This window comes from Anas acuta, unplaced genomic scaffold, assembly GCF_963932015.1.
Source record: "Anas acuta unplaced genomic scaffold, bAnaAcu1.1 SCAFFOLD_123, whole genome shotgun sequence".
NCBI lineage: Eukaryota > Metazoa > Chordata > Aves > Anseriformes > Anatidae > Anas > Anas acuta.
This window is the reverse complement of record NW_027076297.1, coordinates 108,849-134,682: the sequence shown is the minus strand read 5'-3', so window position 1 is coordinate 134,682 and position 25,834 is coordinate 108,849. Positions and strand designations below refer to the sequence as shown.

The 25,834-nt window shown below is 37.3% G+C and overlaps 1 protein-coding gene and 1 long non-coding RNA gene across 7 annotated transcripts in view; one reads left to right on the top strand and one right to left on the bottom strand.

Annotated features, from left to right (window-relative positions):
- LOC137849256 (uncharacterized) overlaps positions 1-25,457 on the top strand; it is a 37,778-nt gene extending 12,321 nt beyond the window's left edge. For all 6 annotated transcript variants that reach the window (XR_011091830.1, XR_011091831.1, XR_011091829.1 and 3 more), the window contains 3 exons: positions 14,433-14,482; positions 23,231-23,328; positions 24,850-25,457. This is a non-coding gene — a long non-coding RNA (uncharacterized lncRNA). The remainder of the gene's footprint in view (positions 1-14,432; positions 14,483-23,230; positions 23,329-24,849) is intronic.
- LOC137849261 (uncharacterized) lies at positions 16,086-20,559 on the bottom strand. Its single transcript, XM_068668786.1, has 3 exons — positions 20,485-20,559; positions 19,168-20,179; positions 16,086-17,848 (listed from the first exon to the last, which is right to left on the bottom strand). The coding sequence occupies exons 1-3, from the start codon at positions 20,557-20,559 to the stop codon at positions 16,185-16,187; spliced, it is 2,751 nt and encodes a 916-aa protein (XP_068524887.1). The 3' UTR covers positions 16,086-16,184.
- Positions 25,458-25,834: the final 377 nt, after the last annotated feature.

The following is a 25,834-nucleotide window of genomic DNA, read 5'->3' as shown; positions in this document are numbered from 1 at the left end:
ATTTTTATCAGTTTACTGAAAGCACAAGTAATACAGTTGTAGAGGCTAGTAATAACGTGAAAGAATGCAAAATTATTACACAAGTTTATATTTCAAAGAATCATTCCTGATTCTGTTTCTTATACAGGAATATCAAAGAATGGCATTCATTCAATTGAAATGAGAGTGCACTATAGCAGTTTCCAAATATTAAGATTGCTGGAGGGAACTCCTGTAACAATAAGTATATATCTTCCAACATACTTAGGTATGCACAGCAGAAACCGATGCCATTTACAACAAAGTGTATTGGTTCTTTTCTTTGTAATCGTCTGTCACTTCTTGTCTGGTAGTAACATGCATTATTCATTGATAATAATTTATATTTGTTATAGTTTTTGAATTTTATAGAGGTTTTCCTCATTATTGAAACATTATGTACACAGATTTTGTTAAACTTGGAACTTAGAAAATGGAAAGAAGTGGTTTCAAGTAGAGTATTTGGAAGATCATAAGAATGTGGATGAAGAACTTCATGCTTCTTGTCATCTTAAATGAATTTTATTATTTAAGTTCCTCTTTGGCTGTATATAATTGCTTTATAAATATTAAAGTGTCTAATAATCACTAATATTGAAACCGTGAAGGTTTACGGATATCTTCAAGGCAAAAATGGCAGGGAGAGTAACATTTTTAGCTAGACCAATACAGTTAAAAAAAACAGGCAAGCTTTTGGATATGAAGCCATTTTCTGGCACCTACGCAAAAAGACACTTAAATAAGGCATGAAATAAATTCTCTTATGTTCCTGCAAGATTGAGAACTGTTGCAAAACTTTCATAACGAGTTATAATGTAGTTCAGAAACATCTGTCAGTGCTGTTGGTCTAAATTTCTTGATACTTTTAACATCCATTAATAACTTTTTTTCCATTTAATAACTTTTTTTTTTCTCTCTAGATTTATAGTTTAAAGAAAAAAAATAGCCTATCACACAGAAATATTTTCCCATTAAAACTTTATTAACAATATATCTTCTTATTAACAGTCTCTTATTTAAAGAAAAGCAAACAGACACTATATATATATATATATATATGTTTATATATATCACAGAATCACAGAATCTCTAGGTTGGAAGAGACCTCTAGATCATCGAGTCCAACCTCTAACCTAACACTAACAGTCCCCACTAAACCATATCCCTAAGCTCTACATCTAAACGTCTTTTAAAGACTTCCAGGGATGGTGACTCCACCACCTCCCTGGGCAGCCCATTCCAGTGCCTAACAACCCTTTCAGTAAAGAAATTCTTCCTAACATCTAACCTGGCGCAACTTAAGCCCATTCCCCCTCGTCCTGTCACCAGGCACATGGGAGAACAGGCCAACCCCCACCTCACTACAGCCTCCTTTAAGGTATCTGTAGAGTGCGATAAGGTCGCCCCTGAGCCTCCTCTTCTCCAGGCTGAACAAGCCCAGCTCCCTCAGCCGCTCCTCGTAGGACTTGTTCTCCAGGCCCCTCACCAGCTTCGTCGCCCTTCTTTGGACTCGCTCAAGCACCTCGATGTCCTTCTTGTAGCGAGGGGCCCAAAACTGAACACAGTACTCGAGGTGCGGCCTCACCAGAGCCGAGTACAGGGGGACGATCACTTCCCTAGCCCTGCTGGTCACGCTGTTTCTGATACAAGCCAGGATGCCGTTGGCCTTCTTGGCCACCTGAGCACACTGCTGGCTCATATTCAGCCGACTGTCCACCATCACTCCCAGGTCCTTCTCTGCCTGGCAGCTCTCCAACCACTCATCTCCCAGCCTGTAGCTCTGCTTGGGGTTATTGCGCCCCAGGTGCAGGACCTGGCACTTGGCCTTGTTAAACTTCATGCAGTTGACCTCAGCCCATTGGTGCAGCCTATCCAGATCCTCCTGCAGAGCCTTCCTACCCTCGAGCATATCGACACATATATATATAAACAGTAATGACAAAAGAGCCTCACAACATTTACATCCATATCTTTGTTTTTTTCTTCTTCCTCTTCTTCTGAATGTTTGTGTAGAGTCTGCTTCCAAAGAAAAAATGTTGATGGCTTTATTTCCTCTTTCACATAAAAGGACTATTTAATGCAAGAGGCTATCACTGAAAATTGCAGGTTCTGACCATCTCCTAAATTCCTGGTTTTATGCGTGTCTGAGTATTAAAAAGAGTAGCCACTGGGTGGCTGCTGTGGTTGAGAGAATAATGAAATTCTTTGTAATGGTTATAGCATGACATTCTCTTTCAGAGTAAAGAGTGCTGTAGTGGATGAAGATCTTCATTTTCTTCTGTTATGGATTGTCCTATCATATAAAAGAATGTGTTTTATGTGATATAAAAGTATCTTTAAAAATGTATTGGAACTCTGAGAACCCACTTGCAAGAATCTAAATGATTTTCACTTCATTCTTGAACACGGCTAAGTGCTTTAGTTGTTATTACTGAATATGATTTCATCCTGTAATTAAGTAATTCAGTGTGAGGCTAATAAAAGTTGTGTTTTGCAATTTGTGCATAAGAACAACAGAAAATATCATGAGAATCACCTTGACTAATTTTAAATTAATGAAATAACATTATCTTTAATGCTTTGCTGAAAGCAATTTGCAAATTATGTTAAAAAAAACAAACAAACAAAAACATAATGGGAAAGAGTAGTTTGGGGGTTAAATAGTAATTAGTAAGATTAGAATAGTAAGACGGAAATAAAGGATCAGTGCCTTAAAAGATGTCAGGGTAAAAACTTCCATTCTCTAGAAGGACATTCTTTCACTTAAAAAGAAAATTTTGGGTGTCTAGTATGGAGGGGGACGGTAAGCTGGTAACAATGTCACTACTAGCAAAGACTGGTACTTGGAACAAATGACAATTATTTGCTCTAACGAGTAATTGCCCAAGATTAGGAAAGGTGCTGGGGCTATATGGGTGAAATTATTTTAATCCCCTTAATAAATAAATAAATAAAAGTTAAAAAAGAAACAAAAATCACTTCAAGATTCATTTAGAATACTTGACTACAAGGTAACATTCAACGAAATCAAGCTCTTCATGGTGGATAGATTCCACTGCAATAGTGTAATCTTCAAATTGAGAGTGGAAAAATAGTAAAAGAAAGTGTCAAAAATGAGACTTCGGAAGAAGTAATGAATTCTTTTAAACTAACTTAGTACTTAAGAAGAATTAAAAAAAGAAAATGGCAAATGTAGTAAAAATAGCAAAAGAGTAATAGGAGAAATGGCAAGGGAAAAAGGAAGATATAAATACTGATAATAGGGATAACCAGATATGTAACTCCATTGAAGAATGGATTTGATTATTAATTAGTTGTGGTCAGCATGCCACTATAGAGGTGTTCGTGTGGAATGGGGGAAGTCTCATAGACATAGGAACATATGTCTAGACATAGGAACTTGATCTGCTTGAACCCCAGCTCTATAGGTTAACTAACGAAAGTAATTACAAAAATTAAGATGATGTTCAGAGAAAATAGAAAGGAAGCTAAGATGTGTGGTCAATAACATTGTTTCTTGAGTCAGTGAAGTCTGGAAGAGATACTAAGGAATTTCTGATGAGGTAGTTTTTGGAAACTGTAGATCTCTCTAACAGTATTAAAGGGAAAAAAGTAGATAGGAGTGTTCACTCTAGTCATATATGACATTTTAGCTTTCTAAATATGGATTATGGGGAAAAAAATGGTAGTAATAATCCAAGAGCCTAGGTACTGACATTCAACCAGTATCTTCATTGATTTCTTTGCCATGACAAATCTGATATTGAGGATTAAGAAAAATTTTAGGAAAAAACAAAAGAACTTTAGATCCTATGAATCTTCATTGATTTGCTTTAACTTAAATGGGTAAACAGGTAGAGATCTTTAATGCCCTTGGTTTTTAAAGGGCAAACTCAGAGAAATGAAATATTTACAAATACAACACTAAGGAGCCCAAATACTCAAAAGTGAGACATAAATTCAACATGAAAATTTGTTTTTGTTCCCAGAAATGTAAGTTGAAAGAGGGCCTGCAGCTGTCTGAAGAGTACTGACTTCCAAAAGGGTAGTAAGGAAAGAGGATGTGAGAATCCCAGAATCATAGAATGGTTTGGTTTGGAAGGTACCTTAAAGATAATTGAGTTCCAAGCCCCCTGACAAGGGCAGGGACACCTCCCTGGTGCCCAAGGACCAGGTTGCCCAAGGACCCATCCAGCCTGGCCTTGAATACTTCCAGGGGTGGGGAAGTGTTCCACATCTTCTCTGTGGGTAAGTGCATCCACAGGTTCTCTGGGCAACCTGTTGCTGTACCTCTCCACCCTCAGAGCAAATAATTTCTTCTTTATATCTAAACTAAGCCTCCCCTCTTCAGGTTACTCCTTGCCTGTAAAGCAATTCCGTGTTTCTCTTAGATAAACATGATTTTACCTAAAGTTACTTAGTAATGCACCAGGAATTTATTCAAAATAGTATATTGCTTTTTGTGTGTACTAATATTTCTAACTAATTTAAAATTTATGTACTTCCTTGCAGTAAACTTACGTTTTGTCTTCTAATCTTTTCTAAATGAAACATATTTGGTAAGGTGTCACTCTCAGCTTTGTTTCCAAGCAAGTGTTGGAAATAGGTGGAGAATTCATTCAAAATTTTAGTAAACTGCACCAATTTTGTGATTCTGGAGATGAATGAGGTTAACATTATTTAAGAGAGAACATGGTGAAAGCAGTATTGGACCATTTGCATGGAATTGCTGAAGTGCCTAAATTCTCCATACAGATAAGAATGTTTGAAATTGAATGGTTTTCACACATGCCAAATAGTGTATGCATGACTTCCCTGCTTAAATGCTTTATGCTTCCTGAAATTTGGTGACTTGTTGCCTCTTCAGGTGTAGGTAGAATATGTGTTGTTCTAAGACATTAGAAAACAAGAAGAGAAATTATTTTTGTGCCCTTATTTCCTTTGTTGGGGAAAGGGGCATAGGCCAGTAAGATTCTGAACAACTGAAATGTTAAAGCTTGTGGGCATTGCAAAAAAATGACTACATATATAAGTCTTTGCAACTGTTTGGAGCTGCTTTTATGAAAATGGTAATATACAATGAGAAGTAGTCCATGGAAACTAGTGCCTAGAACAAAAAGCCAATGTATTTTTTCTTTATTATATAATGTTCAATTATATGTGCCCGATAGCCATCCTGTGCAAAGAACATATCAAGAGCTTTAAACAAAATCTGATTATAGTTATATTCAAAGCTATTAGAATTGATTTCAGAAAAGCTCTCCATAACATTTACAGAGCCATTTGCAATTCTGGCTATAGCGGTGGGGGGGGGGGGGAGGGGACAAAGAGATTGTGGTCTCCTAGAGTACACAAACCTTTACAAAATCTTTTCTTACTCTTTGCTCCTATGAATCTCTGTGGTCAGTAATTCTGAGAAATTCCTTTGTTACCATTAAGATGGCCAATCCTTTCAGTTCTCTGAAGTACACTTGTCTAAAGCTAAACCCGTAAGTATAGACTATGTTAGAGGGAGGACTGCCATTTGTCTGGAAAATAGGAATTAAACCTGTGTTATCCTCATTGCGTTCTGTTAGGGTTTCTAGAAAAGATAGAAACTGCAAACAATTCAGCTTGATTTCCATATCTGTGTGGACATACAACAGGTCAGGTGCTTGGTAATTCCTTATTTTGTAGCTCAACCGTGCATACGAGAGAAACTGACTTCATACCAAGAGACACAAATGCATGATGTATCTAACTTCAAAACTGCTCACTCAGAATTAATTTGCTGTTTGCTAAGAAATGTGCAGATGCATATGGAGTTCTTTGTCTTTTTTTTTCCTTTCAGTGCCATGAGCACTAGGTTAATTGAGGTGCTGGGTACTATCATTTAAATGTTAAAATTGCATTGTGGTTATCTTCTTCAACAAAGATATGTGCCTTGATGTAATAAACTTGGCATGATATTTAATTGTTTGTAATAAGTGTGGTAAAATCACGGTCATTCATATTTTACAAAATCACAGAATCATCTAGGTTGGAAGAGGACTCCAGTATCACCTATTCCAACCTCTGACCTAACACTAACAAGTCCTCCACTAAACCATATCACTAAGCTCTACATCTAAACATCATTTAAAGATTTGTTACAGAAAATGTCCAGTGCCAATCCATTAAAAAAAAAAAAAGTAATAAAAAGGTGTGCTTGTATGTATATGTATTTAATAGTGGAATTTTAATTTGCAAGTGTAATTATGCAAATACCCAAAATATATTTGAAGGCTTTAAACTTATGCTGGCTTCGTATTTTTATAGCAAACTTTAATCTGAAAATAGACACAGCTCACAGCCTGTTAATACAAATATATCTTCATCAGTATTAATTTATCTTCAATCCATCCATGATTCTTTTTAATTTTATTGTCCACTTCCCATCCCACAGTTAGAAAGACATAGTCTAGAAATTAAAAATTGAAAACAAGTGGTCTGGAAATTAAAAGTTGTGCTTAGATTGATCATAGCAACTATTAAAGAAGTTTCCTATTATTGTTTTTAAGACGTTCATGAAAATTTTAACTTCCATGTTTCAGGTTTCCATGATTTGTCTACTGTAGCATGCAGTAGGCAAGCAAGCATATTGTCCTTATCATTCTGCTTTCTCCTGAATAGGCAGAAGGCACGGTACAAAAACATACCTGGTACAAAAGGCTTGACAAGCAGAGATAAAACAAGGCACTTACAAAGTTATAAGTTGAGAAAAGTAGTATTGCAGTAAACTGACTGCTCCACCTGATCCTCCTGTGCACATTGGATTACTTGCAAACTAGCTGGATGCAGACGTTCTGTGTCTGAAGAAACAGATTGTTCTACCATTTTCTGAATTTGTATTGACCATGTCTTTCATCTTCATTTTATGACGAGATCAGTTGACTGGACTTAAAAAGGTCTAGGAGCTAATGATTTGCCTTGAAGGCTTTCCATCATAGCTGTTTTTTTCCTGGTGGCTACAGCCTGTTGCCTTTTTTTTTTTTTTTTTTTTACTGCTTATAATGAATTGAGCGTCCTGCCCTAGAAGTGAAGAATGGGAGATAGTTAGAGAAAGAATGAAGTGATAAATTGTTCCCTCCTTGTCACATTCATCCTGGTTTCCTAATAAGGGACTTTTTAAAATTGAGCCTTGCGCTACTGTGCATCAGGAAGAGATCTAAGCAACCAACAGGTGACATACATAGAAGTTTGCTGTGGTAAGTGGAAAGTTTAAATTCGTGATTTAAACTTTCTGGCTCAGCTCTGGCCAGCAGCCAGAACCTTTTGGAGCCGGCCGGAGCTAGCTCTGCTCTGACATGAGGCAGCTGCTGGGCTCTGCTCACCCCTGCAGCCAAACCCTTACCATGTGTACCCAGTACACAAAGCTTGGCTGGAATGCTACAGTACAGTTCCAACAATTCATAGAATCACAGAATGGTTTGGATTGGAAGGGCCCTTAAAACCACCTGGTTCCACCCCTTCTGCCATGGGCAGGGACACCTCCCACCAGACCAGGTTGCTCAAAGTCCCATCCAGCCTGGCCTTGGGCACTGCCAGGGATGGGGCACCCACAGCTCCTCTGGGCAGCCTGTGCCACTGCCTCACCACCCTCATAGTGGGTGAAATTTGTTTAATGCACTTCTTCACAGATTTAGTCTTAATTTCTGACTCTGGGATTAAAGCTACAGCTGCCTAGAGGAGCCTGCTAAAAATTGATCAAGGGGACTGTCATCATCTTTCTTTTTCTCTTATGAAGTATGTATTTCTGTATGGACACCATTGGCACACAGAGATGAGGTAGGAATGGAGCACAGATGTGTTAAAACTTCAATTAAAAGCAAATTTCAAGCCTTAGGAGAGGTGATACTTTGGGATAGGGTGCGTGTGTTTTTCTTTCTTTGTTTTTCATGAAAAGCAGATAAAAACACTCATATCCTTATGGACAGTACTTAATAAGTTTATCTTTTTATTTGACGTGAGGCTATGGAACTGGATTTAATTTTTTTTTTGACCCATACAAGTGACTGGAAATTTTGGTACAGTTGCCAGAGACAACATCTGATTTTTTCACTGGTCTCTATTGCAAATTATATTTCCATCAGAGTACTTTTCATGACGAATTGTTCATGAAAATGATTTCAGGAGGTAGAGCACCTGCTGAAGTCCTGCATTGCATATTAATGTAAAGGCGACAGGTCTTGCAATTCTTGTGTGATGTTCAACTCTGGCAACATGCAAACTGCTTTTTGTTAATGAATTGTGCTAAGTAATGCTTTACTCTTTTATGTATGTAATTATTAATATGTAAATTACCAATGCAGGTTGGCAGTTTGGCAGAGCAAGACCTTTTTATAGTTTGTCTTGTTTAGACTGAAGAAAATCAGAGGCAGTTATGGAAAAAAAAGGAAAATGGCTGAAATATATAGTTGCAATAGTTGTAAGCTGTGAGTAGGCATGAAACATTAGTTAAAATACATTAAATGTTTACTTAGTCAAATAGTGACTTCAGTCATGCAACAGAATGGTTCCCTGCTAGTTCAATAAATCTAATGAGGCAAAGCAGTACCTTTCCTGATGTTACTGGTTTACAGCCATTCAAAGGATACTACAGTGAGCAAATGGCTACTTCATTTCTTGATGCCAAGGACATTTAGCATAGCTAATGAGGGACCAAGACAAAAAAGGCTGTAAATTATTTTTGACGATTGGAGCTCCTGGATTAGTGAAAAACTAAGAGTTAAATCTCGGTGTCTGTTGCAGGAAATCTGTGCTTTTGGGTCTGTTCTTGTTTTAAATATTTATTGCCATATGAAATCAGGCTATGTCTAGCAAAAACATTGGAAGACTTGCAGAGAAGCAGGATCCAGAAAGATTAAAAATTTGGGCAAGTGCTTGGGTTATTGAAAGACCAAAGCAAATTTTGTCTGTAGACTTTCAGACTTTGGAAAGAGTTCAGTTACTTTTTGTTTGTGATTGCTATTTTCTGTCTCTTAATGAAATAAAATAGAAATCCATGTGTTCATATGAGATGTTAATTTGCATGTAATTATGAGAAATAATGATTCAGAACACTTCGAATCAAAAACAGTGATAGGATTCAAGTTTCCATAAAAATATCATCTTTAAGTGGTAGTTTTAATTCCAGGTTCTTTGCATTTCAATATGAAATATAAGACTTTACATCAGAGATTTTACATTACTTTACAAGCTATGTAATAAGTTGTAATAAAAACTTCCCATTTAAAAAAAAAAAAAAAAGAAAGAAAAAAAAGAAAAAATAAAGATAACCAGCTGATGCATTGCCTGAGTACATATTTTCTCAGCCATTTGCCTCATTTTATGTACAGCTTAATATGTATTTTCTCTCTACTTTGTCTATAAATATATATTTTCATATCCATAAGAATATACTCATGTTCTTAGTAAATGAAGGCATGCTTTCAATAAATTGAATGTCCAGCTGGCTGAAGATTTAAACAGAAAAAGGATACAAGAAGATATTTGGTAGATAAACATGTTCTTGTTTAGTCTTTTTTGATACTGATTGTTTAGAACTCTGAATGCTTGCTTATGCTAGCTTTGGGCTGTTCTTCAAAAAGGCAATCAGCACAGTCTAGATGGTGGCTTTGATCTTTGTTTATATATTTGTTTTAAGAGACTAAAAGACACGAAATTTGTGATTACATGGTTTGTGAGATCATCCCCCCCTCCACACATTATCCACAGATGGTTTAAGGGGACTAAAGAAAGGCTGCCCGCCTGAGGTTTTGACATCTTCATTATAGTCCCAGCAGGCTACTTTATAAACATCAGCATTTTTGCAGTTGTTCTTGCAGGTGCTTAAAGGAGATTGTGGCCTTTCACCTAGCATAATCAGCTTCCTTTTATTTCACAACATTTACTATTCCTTTGCATAGCCTTATTGTTTTTACACAGTGCTCTTAAAGGAAAACTTAACGAATTATTCCAACACCTGCTTGCCACAAGGCAAACACTGATCTTCATGTTAGTCCTATGAGAGCTTACCACAGCCTCCCTAAGGCACATTTATCATGCAACTAGACGTCATCAGTCTCTGAAGGAATGTGATAGTGACTTGCTTACTTTCACATCGTGTGTCATCTGCACTGTGCAAAATTTACATTTCTGAACTTTGTATTTTATAGTTCAGTAAATAATAAAACCAAATTTTACAGACTTTTGGCAGAATATTTCTTAGGTCCAAATCCTTACATTTTAAATCACCTAAATTATGCTTGCTGCATTTGTCTGTTGCTTTTATGCATATAATTTTCCCATGTTTCTAGTTATGCTTCTCTATGCTTTGGATAAGTGGATAAGTATGATAATCAAAGTTTGTTTGTAATTTAAAATATTTATCAGCATGAAGAGTGATGCAATCCATTTTTTCCAGATGTGCCAACCTATGCAAAATAATTCTGTTGATCAGTGAGGATTCCTGATTATGTTCAGTGAAGGAAGATAAATGAGAAAATGCTGATTCTTGGATCACTTCTGATTCAGAGATAATAAAAGACTTCTGAAACTTTTTTGTCTGTATAGCAACTGATTCATAGGCAGCCCTGTAATAAAACAGCAAGACCTTACCATCTCATGGGTGGGTTTTTTTTAGCTGTATAGATGAAATATGCTTATGTGGTTTCAAATGAATAGGCAATTGTCTCCACTAGAACTTGCAATGACTTGAACCTCTCTGTAGAGTCTCAGTAGGGAAGACAGATTTTGAAACGTAAATAATCAAGCAGGAGATCGGGTTTGATTTCACAAGCCAGTATTGTGGTCTCTGTGTTTGTAAGTAGTGTATTTGTTAAATGGTAAAATTAAATGTTTGGTTAGTTTGTTTTGTTGTATTAGAGAGCATGAACAGAACAACTGAGGCAGGTTTTGCTCTGTTTCTGCGTATGAGACAATTATAGCAATTTGTAAGAAATGTCAAGCTTGAAAGTGTTTGCTTACTTGTTAATAGCAGGTGATGCTCGTAAGTTATGCATCCTAGAAAAGGTGGATAACACTGTTGCACACTGTATTGGGGGGGTGGGGTGAGAGAGCGGTTGTGGTGTTTGGCTGCCTAGCACAGTAGAACCACCACACACACACAGATTTAAGGTTACATGATAAAGTGGGCTTCTTTATCTAGCTGTCTCTGAGCATACATATTTTAACACATAAACATGCTTTTCCATGAGAGTCATCAGGGGTTACAGGTGATTTCAAGGAACTCAGAAATGTGCTGTATGAGAATAACGCCAGAGGGATCATTCTGTTCAGAGAAAATTTAAGAGCAGGAGGTCTAGAATTTAATCCCTAACTAGAAAGTAGAAAATAAAACATTAGATACTGCAGACTGTAGGTCAACTTTTGTACAGCAAGAACAAGAAAGGTGGATGGCTTGAGAACTTCATTTTTAGCGACAGACTTGTCTAATCAAGAAGTCAACAAAGTGACAAAAATAGGAAAAATAGAACAAATGGAATGTACTTAAAATAACATGATTTTGAGAACAGCAACAACAACAACAAAAAAAAAAACACAAAACAAAACACAAAAATGTGAAAGAAATTATTTAATTGCCAGTGCTAGAATAATATACAAGAATTAGATTTGTTTATTTATCTGCTTAATAACAAACTAACTAGAGAAAAAAACTAACTGAGAGAAGGAATGTTTAGCAAATTTGTTTCTCTGATGAATGAACAGGGCTATAGCCCTGGTAATGGAAGTGCTCAGCATTGCTTTTTTTCAAAGTTCAGCTTTGAATTTTAACTGAATTACTCTGGCCAAGCCCCCAGATAGTTGATCCCCAGTGTCTCAAAAGCTACAAATGAACATGATCAGAGATCTAGAAATCTTTATCTGCTAGGTACAAGTGAATGAATTGCAGCTGCTTAGTCCAAGAAGTTTAGAAAAACTCTGAATATTTAGAAACATAGATATTTGACCATAAAAAAAGTCTGCTACACAGAGAAAGGTGTCCATTTCAGATTTGGGCAATGTATTTTAAGATATGTAACAGATATAAACTGAAAGAAAGAACTTCAGACAACACTTCAGGAGAAAAAAAATATATATATAAAAGTAATGGAATCATACAGGAATGGGCTACATGTGTCTATGAGTTTTTAGAGTTTTTCCTACCAGAATTCTAGAAATATCATTGTCAGGACTATCTAGAGATACAGCTTTTCCTGTCATAGTGCTGAGAAATGAAGCATGTGAAATGCTGAGGTCCCTTTTAGTGTAATGTGAATAAGTAAGTGGCCTAAACCAGAATGTTTTCTAACTAGAAAAACTTTTTTTTTTCCCTTGAAACAAAATTGTTTCCATCTTTGTGAAGCCATAGGAATAATAATAATAATAATAATAAACGAAAAAAAATCAAAAATTCAAAAAATTCAAAAGTTCAAATTGTAGTATACCAATATTGGATGTGTAATTCCCCAAACTCAGTCATATCATTTGAACCCAGGACAGTGTAGCAAACTAAGTGAGTTGATTCTTGTGAATTGTTTGTTCATTGTTTGATTTGTTGGTTATTTTTTAAAATGACTTCAAGCTTTGGAAGTCAAGATTAGAGTCTTGGTTAAGTTATGAAAACAGGTTTCAAAAGTGATTTGAGAGGAAGTGCAAGTGTGGTCATGACAAGTTGCAAATTTTATTTTTATTTTTATTTTTATTTTTATTTTTATTCATCTTGCTTTATTAAATGTTTCATTTTCTTGCTTGAATTCATGTCTGTGTGCAATAATATCACAACATAATTCAGTTGTAAATTTAAGTAGTTTCATGTTACTGCTGTCCTTGTATTTTATGTAACAACTCCCTCTTTGCTAAGAAGGTTGTTGAATTAAAAATATTAACAACAGAGAAATGACACACCTCCACATTGCAAAAAGTAAAGAATATCTGTAGAAATCCTGAACTTGAGTTGTTTGTCCTGTACCCATACCATGAGTGACAAAAGAAAATATGCCATTCAATATGCAGAATTCAAGAATGGCTGACCCTTTGTGTAAATAGGACCTCTTTATTCAGGCCTCCAGAAATGTAAATACACTTAACCATGAGCAGAAAATAGATTTGCTATTCTGAAGTTTGAAGTGGCCTTTAGCATATCCCTCACATTGTTGAATTTTAGTTATTAGCTATAAAATTTAAGCTTTGTAGCATGATTAACACAAAAGGTGCCATCTACTGCAAGGCATAAAACTAATTCCTAGTTGCTGCCATGATAGAATAAGGGATGATAGAATAAGGGATTGATCAGTGAGATTCTTGAAGACAAGTACTGTGGGAAGAATTATTTTTTCATGCATTTACGTGTTTGTACATGCACACACACACAAATTTATCATGAAAGGATGCTTATATTTTCTGAAGCAAAGGATTGTTTGGAAGTATTTATTTTCTCTTAAAAAAAAAAAAAGCTCAATATGAATTTGAAATGGCTGTATAACTGGCATAATTCAGCAGTAGTCTCAGTTTTAAGAGAATATAATTCTTGCCTTTAAGAATATAATTACATTTTCAGTCAAAATAAAACTGAGTGCATGTGTAGAGTTTAGAAACAAACAATTTTGTTTTAAAATCTTTATTATGAAAGCTTTGTTAGCAGCTTCCTGGCTGAAATTGTAGCAATATTTTCAATTAAAACAGGATTCAAATCTTACTGTTTCATGCTTCAATGACATTTGACAGGAAATCCAAAGTTCCAACATGCTAGATCTTCAGAAGTGTTTTTCAGTTAAATTTATTTTTAGTAAACTATTTTCTCTATTAGAAGAAAAAAAATTCTTCTGTAGAAGTTCACAGTGAAGTCATTTGTGGATTTGTGGAGGTCTGGCATAAAATCTCATGCATATCCGTATTCATGTATTTCAGGTAATCACAAAACAAGCTATAACCACATTAATAAGCCAGTAGCCATTACTTTGCATGTGCAGAACCTTTTAGAAAGGTCTTTGGAGAAAGGTGTTGCTAAGGCCTTCCCTTCTGCCCACTGCCAGGACCACAGCTGCAGAGATGTCTCAAATGGTTTCCAGGAGGCTGGCCCTGGAACAGTGCTCTCCTGCTTTTGCAGGATGCTCTTTTCTAAGCCAATTTAAAATGTGGCTACAACCTTTTCTGCTGAGAGTTCGAGACATCATCCTCTTTTGCTTCTTAGTCTCTTATACCAGGTAGCCTATAATTCCCTGGAAATGGGAGTAATAACTCTCTTCATGGCAGACTAGCTGAGATTTACTCAGACCCTGCTGTTTGAACAGCTACTGAGGCCTCCCACAGCGTGAAAAGTGCATCTCTGCTTGCACAGTGTGTGACTGCCATTTGTGTTTCCATCCATGTTTTATCCTCTTCTTCCTTCACTTATGGCCTCTGTTGCTTTACAGACTTGGGAGAAGATGGCAAGAATAGTTAAAAGAAGGGAATTTCAGGCAAGGTAAGTTGTATTTATTAACTCAGAGGAATGCTGCGTTTCTTAAAAGAAGAGCATTAGTTACTGCTTTCACAAGGGATGGCCTAGCAATTGCACCAGCGTCCTATGCCAGGCAATAAGACCTTCAGAAAGGATAGTTTCTGAGACAAATTGGGAGGTGTAGGAAGACACTAGCTCAGTATTTGTAAATCGTTGTACTCAGACTAGTTGTTCACTGGGGAAAATACTGAGTAGAACCGAAAGACAAGGATTAGATTGCCTTCTGCTTCCAAGACTGCAAGTAATAATGTCATTAAATGGACTTCTGAGGAAAAGTTGATGTTAAGTTACATAACAAGGTTCAGGTAAAGCTTTCCACAAGAAGTTTAAAGAAAAGAATATGCTAAGCAGATGCTGTTAGTATTGTCGCGTTAAAGGGGTGTAGCTGATTAACCGTCACGGGCCCGTTTGAATTCAGAGTACTGAACCAGTCGGACATTCACCAAAACTGGGGGTCCGTTCGGACATTCACCAAAAACGTAATAACCGCCTGGGGGTCCACTCAGACATTCACCAAAAACGTATTAACCACCTGGGGGTCCGTTCAGACATTCACCAACAATGCATTAACCGTCTGGGGGTCTGGTTAGATTCAGAACACTGAACTATCACGGATAACCACCCTCACCCTAGTCGCATTAATGAGAGCTATCACAATGCAATCAAGTATGGTTTATTACAGCAACAGATAATCAGGTTCTTTTGGATTGCCGGCGATAGTGACTGTCTGCAAAAGCAAGTTAGTATGTATGAAACACACGGGTGTTATAGGTGTTACAGATGTTATAGGTGTTATAGGTGTTACAGATGTTATAGATGTTATAGATGGTATAGATGTTACAGGTGTTACAGGTGTTATGGGTGCACAGCCTAGAAATAAACGCGTTGAAAGGATCAAAGACTCTATATAGAGATTTATAAGCAAATATTCAGATCTCACCCAAAGGCGTCCCAATGGGGGGGGAAGAGAGGCTCAGCCCGTCGACTGATCCCAGGAGTCAGGAGGTCCTAAGGATGCTGTATGTCCTCGGGATGGTATCTCCCCTGACGATGGTATCTTCCCTAACATCCCCTCTCTCTTGGGCCAATTTATATTATTTTCTATCTTTTAGGTGGAGCTTGAGTGGCTCTAGTCAAGCATATCTTAGTTATGATTGGTGTAAAGTTTTCCCGTCTCCGTTTAAAGTAATAGGCTCCGAGAAATTCAGAGCGCATGCTCAGTGAGGGGTGGTCGCACCTTGGAGGCGGGTAGCTTTTGGGATGGAGGTGTGTTTTGGTATTATAATGATATTATAATGAGCAAAAAGAACACTAGGGTACAGCATTTGTCAAAACATGACAGGTCTTTGGCTTAGGGTGGCAAAAAGTGCTGCTTTGTGCACAAGAACAATCGAGGTCCCACCTGATCACAGAGCCTAGCCGTGGTGTCTCCACTCCACTCCACGCTCCGTGGTGTTCCTTAGAGCCAGCACACCAAGTTTCCCCAGCGCGATAGCATCTAAGGTTGGGAGCCTAGGGAACGCTCAGATAATGCAGTTATGCCCTACCCTGAAAGCCTCTTCAAAGCTGTACCTTTTCCTTAAAATGTGAATGTTAGTTCTATTTTCCTAGTTACTTCAGGCATTTACACCACATAATCCACCCCGTGACTATAGTCACTCAAGCTTCACGACAGTTGAAATATGTCGGGGATATCACATACATTCTCGGATTGAGGTTTATCGAGTGTATGTACATTGTGTAGGGATGCTAAACGTTTCATCATAAACCAGAGTTTAACATACAAACTAATTGTCAGTATAAAACACAATACAGTGAGTATTAGCAGAACAATAACAGGGTGAAGCATCTTGTTGAAGATTCCCTTGGCAGCTGGCGACCATCCAAACAAAGTGTCCCACCATCGGTGTCTCTCATCTCTCTTCACTCTTTCCATCACTCGATGTATTTCTTGTGCATCATGATGGACAGTAATCAGAGTCTTTTGTCCATTTTCTCGGACTTGTGTCATCAGCTGCTTCAGGTCCTCATGTACCAGCAATTTCTTCACCAAGGTGAGGTTCATTCCAATAGGAGTAGGCAGCAGTTCATGAAGCAGAATATAATTAGATGCAATAAGTTGATAAGAAGTGACAGGAGCTGAGTATTTAAAATCACATCCTAGAATTTTGGTAAAATTGCAAACACAAACATTAGAGTGATTACTGGTATCTACCACTGTATCATCTACGACTATAGAATCACAATGAGTTCTCATACAAACACAACCTTTCCCAATATATATAAGTACAGTTTCAAGGGTTTCATTAGGATGTATCTCGAAGTGGCAAATATTTTGCTCAGTGTCAAGACAAATGTCTTGAGATTCCAGTGTGTTACTTTCACAGATGAAACCTTTTTGTTCACGCACAATGCATGCATTTACATCAATTGTTTGCCACTTTCCTCCCTTTTGATGGGCCCATACTTTATGCTCTTTAGGATAAAGTATAGTTCCATTATGATTGAGTCCTAATGCAATGATTGGATATACATTGTATACGGTGGCATTACTTATAGTAAGTATAAAGGCAACAATTTTATCATTTTCTGCATAATGGGTAAAGTTGACTAATTGCCACCAAGCTTGAAATTCTTTTTCAAATTCTGAAGCATTATCCCAAATCAATTTTCGAATTTCAGTGGGCAAAGTTCCTCCTTCTCCTTCTCTAATAATAGCTGCTGCTACAGATTGTATCCATAACTGCGCTTGGATACAGCTCAAGGCAAGGGAGGTATTGCCTTGGGCTTTTCCAAGGGCATTTACAATTAATTGATGATCATTTTCCTCAATTTGTTCCCAATGGGGTAAAATATCTGATAGAAGCCATTGATTTGCTCCTAAAGCCAATAAGGATGATTTTATTGGTTGTTCCAATTTCCTTAGGTCATCTGTAGTAGCAGTTACTCTACTCATTAAAACCTCAGCATCAATGCTATTTAATATACCTAATCCTGTCCCTAATAACCCAGTTGCATCCCGTGGCACGCGCTGAGATTGTTTTAGAGAACGTCCATGTAACCATGCTAACCAGCCGGTGTAGGCAGTTCTCAGAAAGGTGGTACATTTCGAGTTAATTTCAGAGATATTAATGTGCAGCGCTAGCTCTACCCTTTTTAGGGACCAACTAGGGTTAAAGAGAATTTGTTGTTGTCCCACATTTTTAATTATGTAAGGACCTGTTTTGAAGATGGAGGGAGTTAGACCAATGGGGGGCTGAGTTGGTTCATTTTCAAATATCTGCGGAGGCAGAGGCTTCTTATCCTTTGTCAAATAATATTTCTGTGCCTCTGTAACCCCAAAGACAGCACACAATTATAAGTTTGGTGAAAGTAAAATTGTACCTGCAATCAAAATTTGGTTCAGTTATTTTAGTTATTTGGCAACCAATTTGTATTGTTTGTCCAGACATGGCTTAAAGTTCAGCCATTCTTAGAGAATCATTCCAACTCCATTCATCTTTTGAAAATATTTTGTTTCCATGTAGAACTAAAGTAGAGAGATTTAGGTCCTTTCTGTTTTGAGATGTTCCAGTGACTGTGCTGTACTGTGACAATACATGGTTAAATGCCACGGTGAAACACCTCAGCTCCATGCACAGCCACAGTAGCTAAGTTTCCTTTAAGGTCTGTAATTGCATCAAGGTCAGGGTAAAGCATAGCATCATTAATCCAAACTGTTGATTCGTCATCTTCCAGCTGTCCATATACAGTTCGCTCAGGGTTCCTGTGAACACAAAAGAAAATAAAATATGCTCGGTTGTATTCAACCGGCAGGGTTAGAAAGAGGGTGAAATAGCAATCTTTGATTTCCCATGCATAGAAATATTTGGGAGTAGTTAGCACTATTGCTACTGTTAGAAACACAGAAGGTTTTCACTATCTCTGCCATGTTTGGAACTGCGGCAGTCAAAGGTGTAGTGTTAGCGTTCAGCTGTCTGTAATCCACTGTAAAATGCCATTGCCTGGTTGGTTTCTTTACCGTCCACACTGGTGAATTGTAAGGTGAATTGGTCCTTTTAATAATGCCTCTTTTTTCCAATTCTGTTACCACCCCGTCAATCCCCATAAGTGCTGCTGCTGACAACAGATATTGCTGATCATTAATGATTTTAGCAGGGGATAGGGGTACGGATGTTTGTAACAGGCTCAGTCTCATGGTGCCTGAATCCCTTTAATGTGTTGCGAAACTCCACACAGTTCCATCAGGGAGTTTCCACATACAACCATGCGGTATGTCAAATCCTAAAATATTAGTGTATGCAGCACCAACTAATACTTCTACCCTGGTTAATTTTTGTTCCTCTGGCAACCAGAGTGAAATTTTTGCAGTGGGGCATTGTTTTTCCACACCATTGATTCCCGTGAATTTAACCCTGTGTTGACCAGGTGTTATGCTCAGGGTTTGTGCTGTCTCATGTGTAATTACTGACATTTGGGTCCTGGTATCAATAAGAAAGTTTACCAATATTTTGGGGGGTTCAACAGGAATGATGATGATAGGGTCAGAGTGTTCATTAGAGAGCCATTGAATTGTTAATACCTGCCAAGCAGGGTGGCTCATTGCCCTCCCCGGGGATAAGAGTTTTTTTGCCGACACCACAACTCACCTCGTTCCCTATTAGGTTTCAACCTCTCTTTGAATTTGGGATATCTGGGATTTTTAGTGTGGATTTGGTGGACTCGCCGAGAGTGGTCTTGGGATTTAATACTGGATGAATTAATCCAGCCCATTCGGTGTCCGTACTTATCTATGTCTCGTACCAATTCACTCCAGGTGGGAATAGGGGAGTTAGGATTTTGCCTACAACCACTATCATCATCCCTACAAGCAGCTAGTATATGATCTTGGGTGTTTGCTACAAACATCTTAAGACAATCAGGGAGTCCACGGATGAGAGGAGTTAACCGAATTGGATCAATAGGAGCTAACATCGGGGATTTCCTAAATTCATCTCTTTCATATATCGCCTGAATGCAGGCTGCTTTCTGTACTGCTACAGCCAGGTCAGCTCCTGGTGTGGTGGTTAAAAATACTCCAGGTCTCCAAAAGCCTCCTACCTCTTCCTCACTCAACATCATTTGATCTCCTCCTTTAAGAGAAACTCGACACACGTACTCAACTTCTGATTCCCCTGATCGCCTTGAGAACTTCTGTATTTTAACCAACTCTGCTGGTGGCAACGGAATCGTTCGCACAGTAGTGCGGATTTCATCATTATCATCAACAGCAGTCTCAGTCTTAACCAAAGGTCTCAAGGAAATGGATTGGGGTTCAGAATCAGAAATCTCTTCAACACCATCATCACTGTCAGACCAGAAATCACTGTCCCAGCTTTCAGGTTCTGCATTATGCAGCACTCCACGAATCTGCTTGACCGGAGCACAAGGCTGTACTTTATTTAACAGATGACTAACCCTCTCCAGCAATTGTTTAAGATGATTATTCTCATGCACAAGTTTATCATTTTCACTCACAAGTTTATCATTTTCACTCACAAGTTTATCATTTTCAGTCACAAGTTTGTCATTCTCAATGGAAAGTTTATTATTTTCATCCAAAAGTTTATCCACTCTGATTCCTAATGTTTTTCCCGTCTCCCTTTCAAAGGCCAATGATGACTTCAACACATCAATCTCTGATTTCAAAGCTGTATGTTCCGCATCAGAGATCAGTTTGGGAGCAGGAGTTTCCTTAGCTTTTTGCCGAGCACAAGACAAACAAGCTCCTAACACAGCACAAATTGCACCTTTACCCTTTCTTTGACCAATCTTTCGTGAAGCCTGACACTGCTCAATGTGCTCTACCACTTTCTCCTCATCTTTCCAAAACTTTTGGGAAAACTACTTCCCTGCCTGGGAAGGGGCACATTTATATTTTTGCAGTAGTTTATCCATAGCAATCCTGCCGACTACGCCAATTTTACTGTCGCGTTAAAGGGGTGTAGCTGATTAACCGTCACGGGCCCGTTTGAATTCAGAGTACTGAACCAGTCGGACATTCACCAAAACTGGGGGTCCGTTCGGACATTCACCAAAAACGTAATAACCGCCTGGGGGTCCACTCAGACATTCACCAAAAACGTATTAACCACCTGGGGGTCCGTTCAGACATTCACCAACAATGCATTAACCGTCTGGGGGTCTGGTTAGATTCAGAACACTGAACTATCACGGATAACCACCCTCACCCTAGTCGCATTAATGAGAGCTATCACAATGCAATCAAGTATGGTTTATTACAGCAACAGATAATCAGGTTCTTTTGAATTGCCGGCGATAGTGACTGTCTGCAAAAGCAAGTTAGTATGTATGAAACACACGGGTGTTATAGGTGTTACAGATGTTATAGGTGTTATAGGTGTTACAGATGTTATAGATGTTATAGATGGTATAGATGTTACAGGTGTTACAGGTGTTATGGGTGCACAGCCTAGAAATAAACGCGTTGAAAGGATCAAAGACTCTATATAGAGATTTATAAGCAAATATTCAGATCTCACCCAAAGGCGTCCCAATGGGGGGGGAAGAGAGGCTCAGCCCGTCGACTGATCCCAGGAGTCAGGAGGTCCTAAGGATGCTGTATGTCCTCGGGATGGTATCTCCCCTGACGATGGTATCTTCCCTAACATCCCCTCTCTCTTGGGCCAATTTATATTATTTTCTATCTTTTAGGTGGAGCTTGAGTGGCTCTAGTCAAGCATATCTTAGTTATGATTGGTGTAAAGTTTTCCCGTCTCCGTTTAAAGTAATAGGCTCCGAGAAATTCAGAGCGCATGCTCAGTGAGGGGTGGTCGCACCTTGGAGGCGGGTAGCTTTTGGGATGGAGGTGTGTTTTGGTATTATAATGATATTATAATGAGCAAAAAGAACACTAGGGTACAGCATTTGTCAAAACATGACAGGTCTTTGGCTTAGGGTGGCAAAAAGTGCTGCTTTGTGCACAAGAACAATCGAGGTCCCACCTGATCACAGAGCCTAGCCGTGGTGTCTCCACTCCACTCCACTCCACGCTCCGTGGTGTTCCTTAGAGCCAGCACACCAAGTTTCCCCAGCGCGATAGCATCTAAGGTTGGGAGCCTAGGGAACGCTCAGATAATGCAGTTATGCCCTACCCTGAAAGCCTCTTCAAAGCTGTACCTTTTCCTTAAAATGTGAATGTTAGTTCTATTTTCCTAGTTACTTCAGGCATTTACACCACAAGTATGAAGTATTAGTTGTGGTGGTGATGGGTGAAGATTCGTGAAGAATGACTGAGAGAAATGAAGCAGAAACAAAGCTTATTTTTATATTGATGACTACAAATATTTAATGATTGTTATTCCATTCCTTCCCCAAAATGTTTTCAAAAAACTAAAGCAAGCTATGGTTCTCAGTTTCTTCTAGATGATGATGATGATTTGATGAGGAGAGCCAAAACTTTTAAGATTTTGACTTTAAATCAAAGATCAAGAAACTTCCTGGAAATGAAGAAAAAGGAGGAGGAAAACTAAGAGATATTAAGAGACACAAAATGCAACAGGGAAAGATATATTGAATTTTCTGTGCAAGCATAAATTCCTCCTAATTAATGTAAATGTATTAGAAAACGCACTAAGCAACAGTATTTGTATAATAAATACTGCTATTCTTAAGCATTTTTGTTAATAACAGAAGTAAAACAAAATTCTGTGGTAACAGAGTAGAAGAAATGAAGCTACAGAAATAATAAATTTCCCTTTTAATTAGTTATACATGTATTGGTGTGGAGTAAAGAAGAGAGCATTGCAAGTTGGATTTTTTTTTCCCATAACTTTATCATTTCGGTTTATAACTGAAGGCATATGTCCTTTACGCACCGGCTTCCTCTTTTGTGTGTTCTGTGTTACTATGTTGCTGTTTTTAAAATGAAGGTATGTTTATCTGGAAATGCTTGAAAAGTAACAGTACATTTGAATAAAATTGAGTAGTATATTCCAGGGGAATTTTCTTCAACAGTACAAAGAGACTGTTTCCAGCAAAAAAAGTTGAGAAATGAGATTGAACTATCATGTCAGTTGATGTCTGTGCAGAGTGAATCTGCTTATTCTGTGTAAATGACTGCAGAGGTAAGGTTTTCCAAGTTAGGACAGCATGATAGAATCAAACTCTTTTCAGCTGATGGGGTAATATAAAAACAAAAGCCTACCTCATTCAGATTAGTTTTAAAAGATAAAGCTTGAAGTGCACAATTGTAGAGCAGATTCTCACTGTCTAATTCAGTGGTGAAATCACAAGACTAGCATGTTGGGACTTCCCAATTATCTTTCCACATGCACCTTGTCATGGCCAGCCTAGGTGGCAGTTCCATGAGCAACTCTGCCTTTGGAGCCAGCTGGGGAAGTGTCCTGAGAAGGGACTGTGCAGATAAGATGCTTCATCTTCTGGCATGCTGTGGTACAGAGTTTCCTGTTACACATTCACCATACATGCTCAGTGCATACTGTTAACAAGATTTAGAGATTTCAGTACCTACAAACTGCCTACACTTTATTTTATGTAATAAATTTATCTAGCAATAGCTCTGATTTGGTAAAGTGTTTATATTTAATTAGTATTAATTAATATAAACTAGATTATTTTTAAAATGTACATTATAATTGAAGTAGATGGGAAAGTATGTAACAGTGAAATCTTGTGACATTCTCTTGACAGAGCAGTGAACTTTTTCATGATTTGCTGAATCATCGTATTTTCAGTTCTGTCCTGACACAGCAATATTCTGAGGCTGATTATCATTACAGCTACTGCTGGTAAGCACAGACTTGGAACTTGTGGTTCTGTGGCATAGATGACTCTGGGAGTGATATGAAGGACCTGTTCCCTTTTTGTTGCTCATTTCTAGTAATTATGGCTCAAAAAAAATTCTGTTCTTTCCAACAGGAAAAAAGACAGATGTACCCTTCATTCCTTTTCATTCCTTTTCAGTGATATCTAAAAAGAAATTCAGTACTCTGCAGTAAAGTGACTGTGGACTGTTACTGTTTTGTCAAGTTCTAGTAATTCTTTGGCTTGACCCTTTCAAATATTCATAATAAGTGTTTTTGTTTGTTTGTTTGGTAGTTATTATTTTGCATATACATGTATGTTGATGTTTTATTTTTTAAATATCAGGAAAGCATATAAGTTTTTGGTCGTATTCCTGTTTCAGCTTTTTGCATTTTACAAGGTGAAGGTGAAACTTTAGTAAGGTAGAACACACTTTGATTTAGAAGATATCTAGGTTCTACAAAATGCATAGTGTCTGTTTATTGAAAGATGGAGTGTAAGCCTTCATTTTGCTTCCAGCTGTCTTATGATGAGACTGTCTTCAAAACAGTGATTTGCTGGCTGAGCTGACAGGAGACATAAACATGCATAATTATTAATGAATAATTAATAGAGATAAATGCACACTTAATTATCTGTAATCTGTTCTTTGAACATGGATCCTGCTTATAACTGAAAATAACCACCCACCTTCCCTAGAGTGTCATAATCAGTTATTTATGGTGCTAGTAGAGAAGGACATACAGTGCCTTGGGTTATAGTAACACTTATAGTGGGTGGCTGTGATATAATATTTATTAGTACCTTGTGATTTTCACTGTGACAGAGAGGAAATTCAAATGGGTCTCTTAATACTTTCTGGATTACCCAATATTCCAGAGGTAGTGGGGATGGAGAGGTGTCATAAAATATGATTATTCCTATCCAGGTTACTCTACAAGCTGTATCATATAGCTCTGTTGTTAACATTTTATCAGCTACTGTGGCCTTAAAACTAAAAATTCACATCAAAGCACTGGTTGCATATATTATCTCCTGTGAATTTTTATTTAACTTTTTTTGTTGCTATTGGCTTGATGGCTTATGTTTATACCAAAGTGTTACTGCTATAGGTGTCAAACAGCACACTGCAGTTGGCCCTTTCTAACACAAGAGAGTATGCTGGCTTCTTCTTCAGAAGAAGCGTTTCCATGAAGCAAGTCAGTAAATGTCCATATCAGAACTTTGCCCTCTTGCTAATTGTGCATACAGACTTATCCATCCAGACCAGTTTATGTAGCAATTTTCAAAGATTTCTGCTGGTTTCTTTTAGTTACAGATTTTATTTTCATTGTAGCTGATTATTCTAATCATAAAAACTTCCTATTGCTTTTTCTCCATACACATATTCAGTCTGAAACATAATGCTTTTTCCATATTAACGCATTAATTTCTATATTAATGCATAAATGTCTCGAACAGCTGAATATATAAATAAAAAAAAACATTTTTTTTTTCTCCCTAAGAATGACTTTGGAAATGAAAAAGTGACTAATACTCAGATTCAAGATTGCCAGCTAAAGAAAGCTCAATTATCTCTACCTCTCTGACAGAAGCCATTTTAAACTGATCAGTGTGAATGCCGACATCCAAATGTACTCATTTAAAACATCTACTTGTTCATCCTAAAACTATATTTAAACTTTTTGTTTTGTGTATTATACTAGTAGTTCTAGTGATCTTACAGATTTTTGTTTGTTTGTTTATTTACTTTTTTGCTCCTCAGCTGTATGTGTATTAAATATCTGGAATTGTCAGACAAAATTTTCCGATTAAATTCAATGCAAAGACTAAGCAAGTAGGATCACAATTTAGTGTTTTTATCTCTAAAACAAAGAAACTTTCTCCTCTGTAAATATGTAAGTATAATGATTCATATGGGAATGACATCCATTATCTTAGTCAACATTTCACATATGACAGAAGAACAAAATTATTATCAAGGCTAATTGCTTTTTATTTAAAGAGATACACCTAAATATTTATATCAGTACTTACCTCCTGATTCTCTGCTGTTGTTTTATAAATGTATGTAGTTATGAAAACAACAAATAAAGCTGTTTTCTAGAATATATACAATCATAAGTGCGTAATTCCCAGTATACTATAAGGTCTTTTAATTTTGTTTTATTGTTGTCAAATACCACATATGTTTTGAAATCCAATAGCAGAAATGTCAAATTCTAAAGCAACTTTGCAAATTAATGGTTTCACTTTTGGTTTGTTTTACTGGGGTACCCTAATATTTCTTTTAACTAAATGAAGAATCTATTTATCAAAATACATACACTAGCTGAAGGATACCTTACATAAATACTAATGGCATCTGAGAGGGCTTTTTTTTTTGCCTATGTTATTGTTGCTTTGTTTAAATTAGTCAGAGCTATTTAAATTATTTTGAACTGGTAGTAGCATAAAATAGGCCATAACTTGAACGAGTGTGTGCTATGG

Excerpts from the sequence above, each read along its gene's own strand:
- LOC137849261 (XM_068668786.1), bottom strand. The coding sequence starts at position 20,559 with ATGTCCGACTGGTTCAGTACTCTGAATTCAAACGGGCCCGTGACGGTT. Across the intron at positions 20,180-20,484 it reads TACACCCCTTTAACGCGACA|TCATCATTGGCCTTTGAAAG; the intron begins GTAAAATTGGCG and ends GATGTGTTGAAG. Across the intron at positions 17,849-19,167 it reads GAAACCTAATAGGGAACGAG|AGGCACAGAAATATTATTTG; the intron begins GTGAGTTGTGGT and ends TTGGGGTTACAG.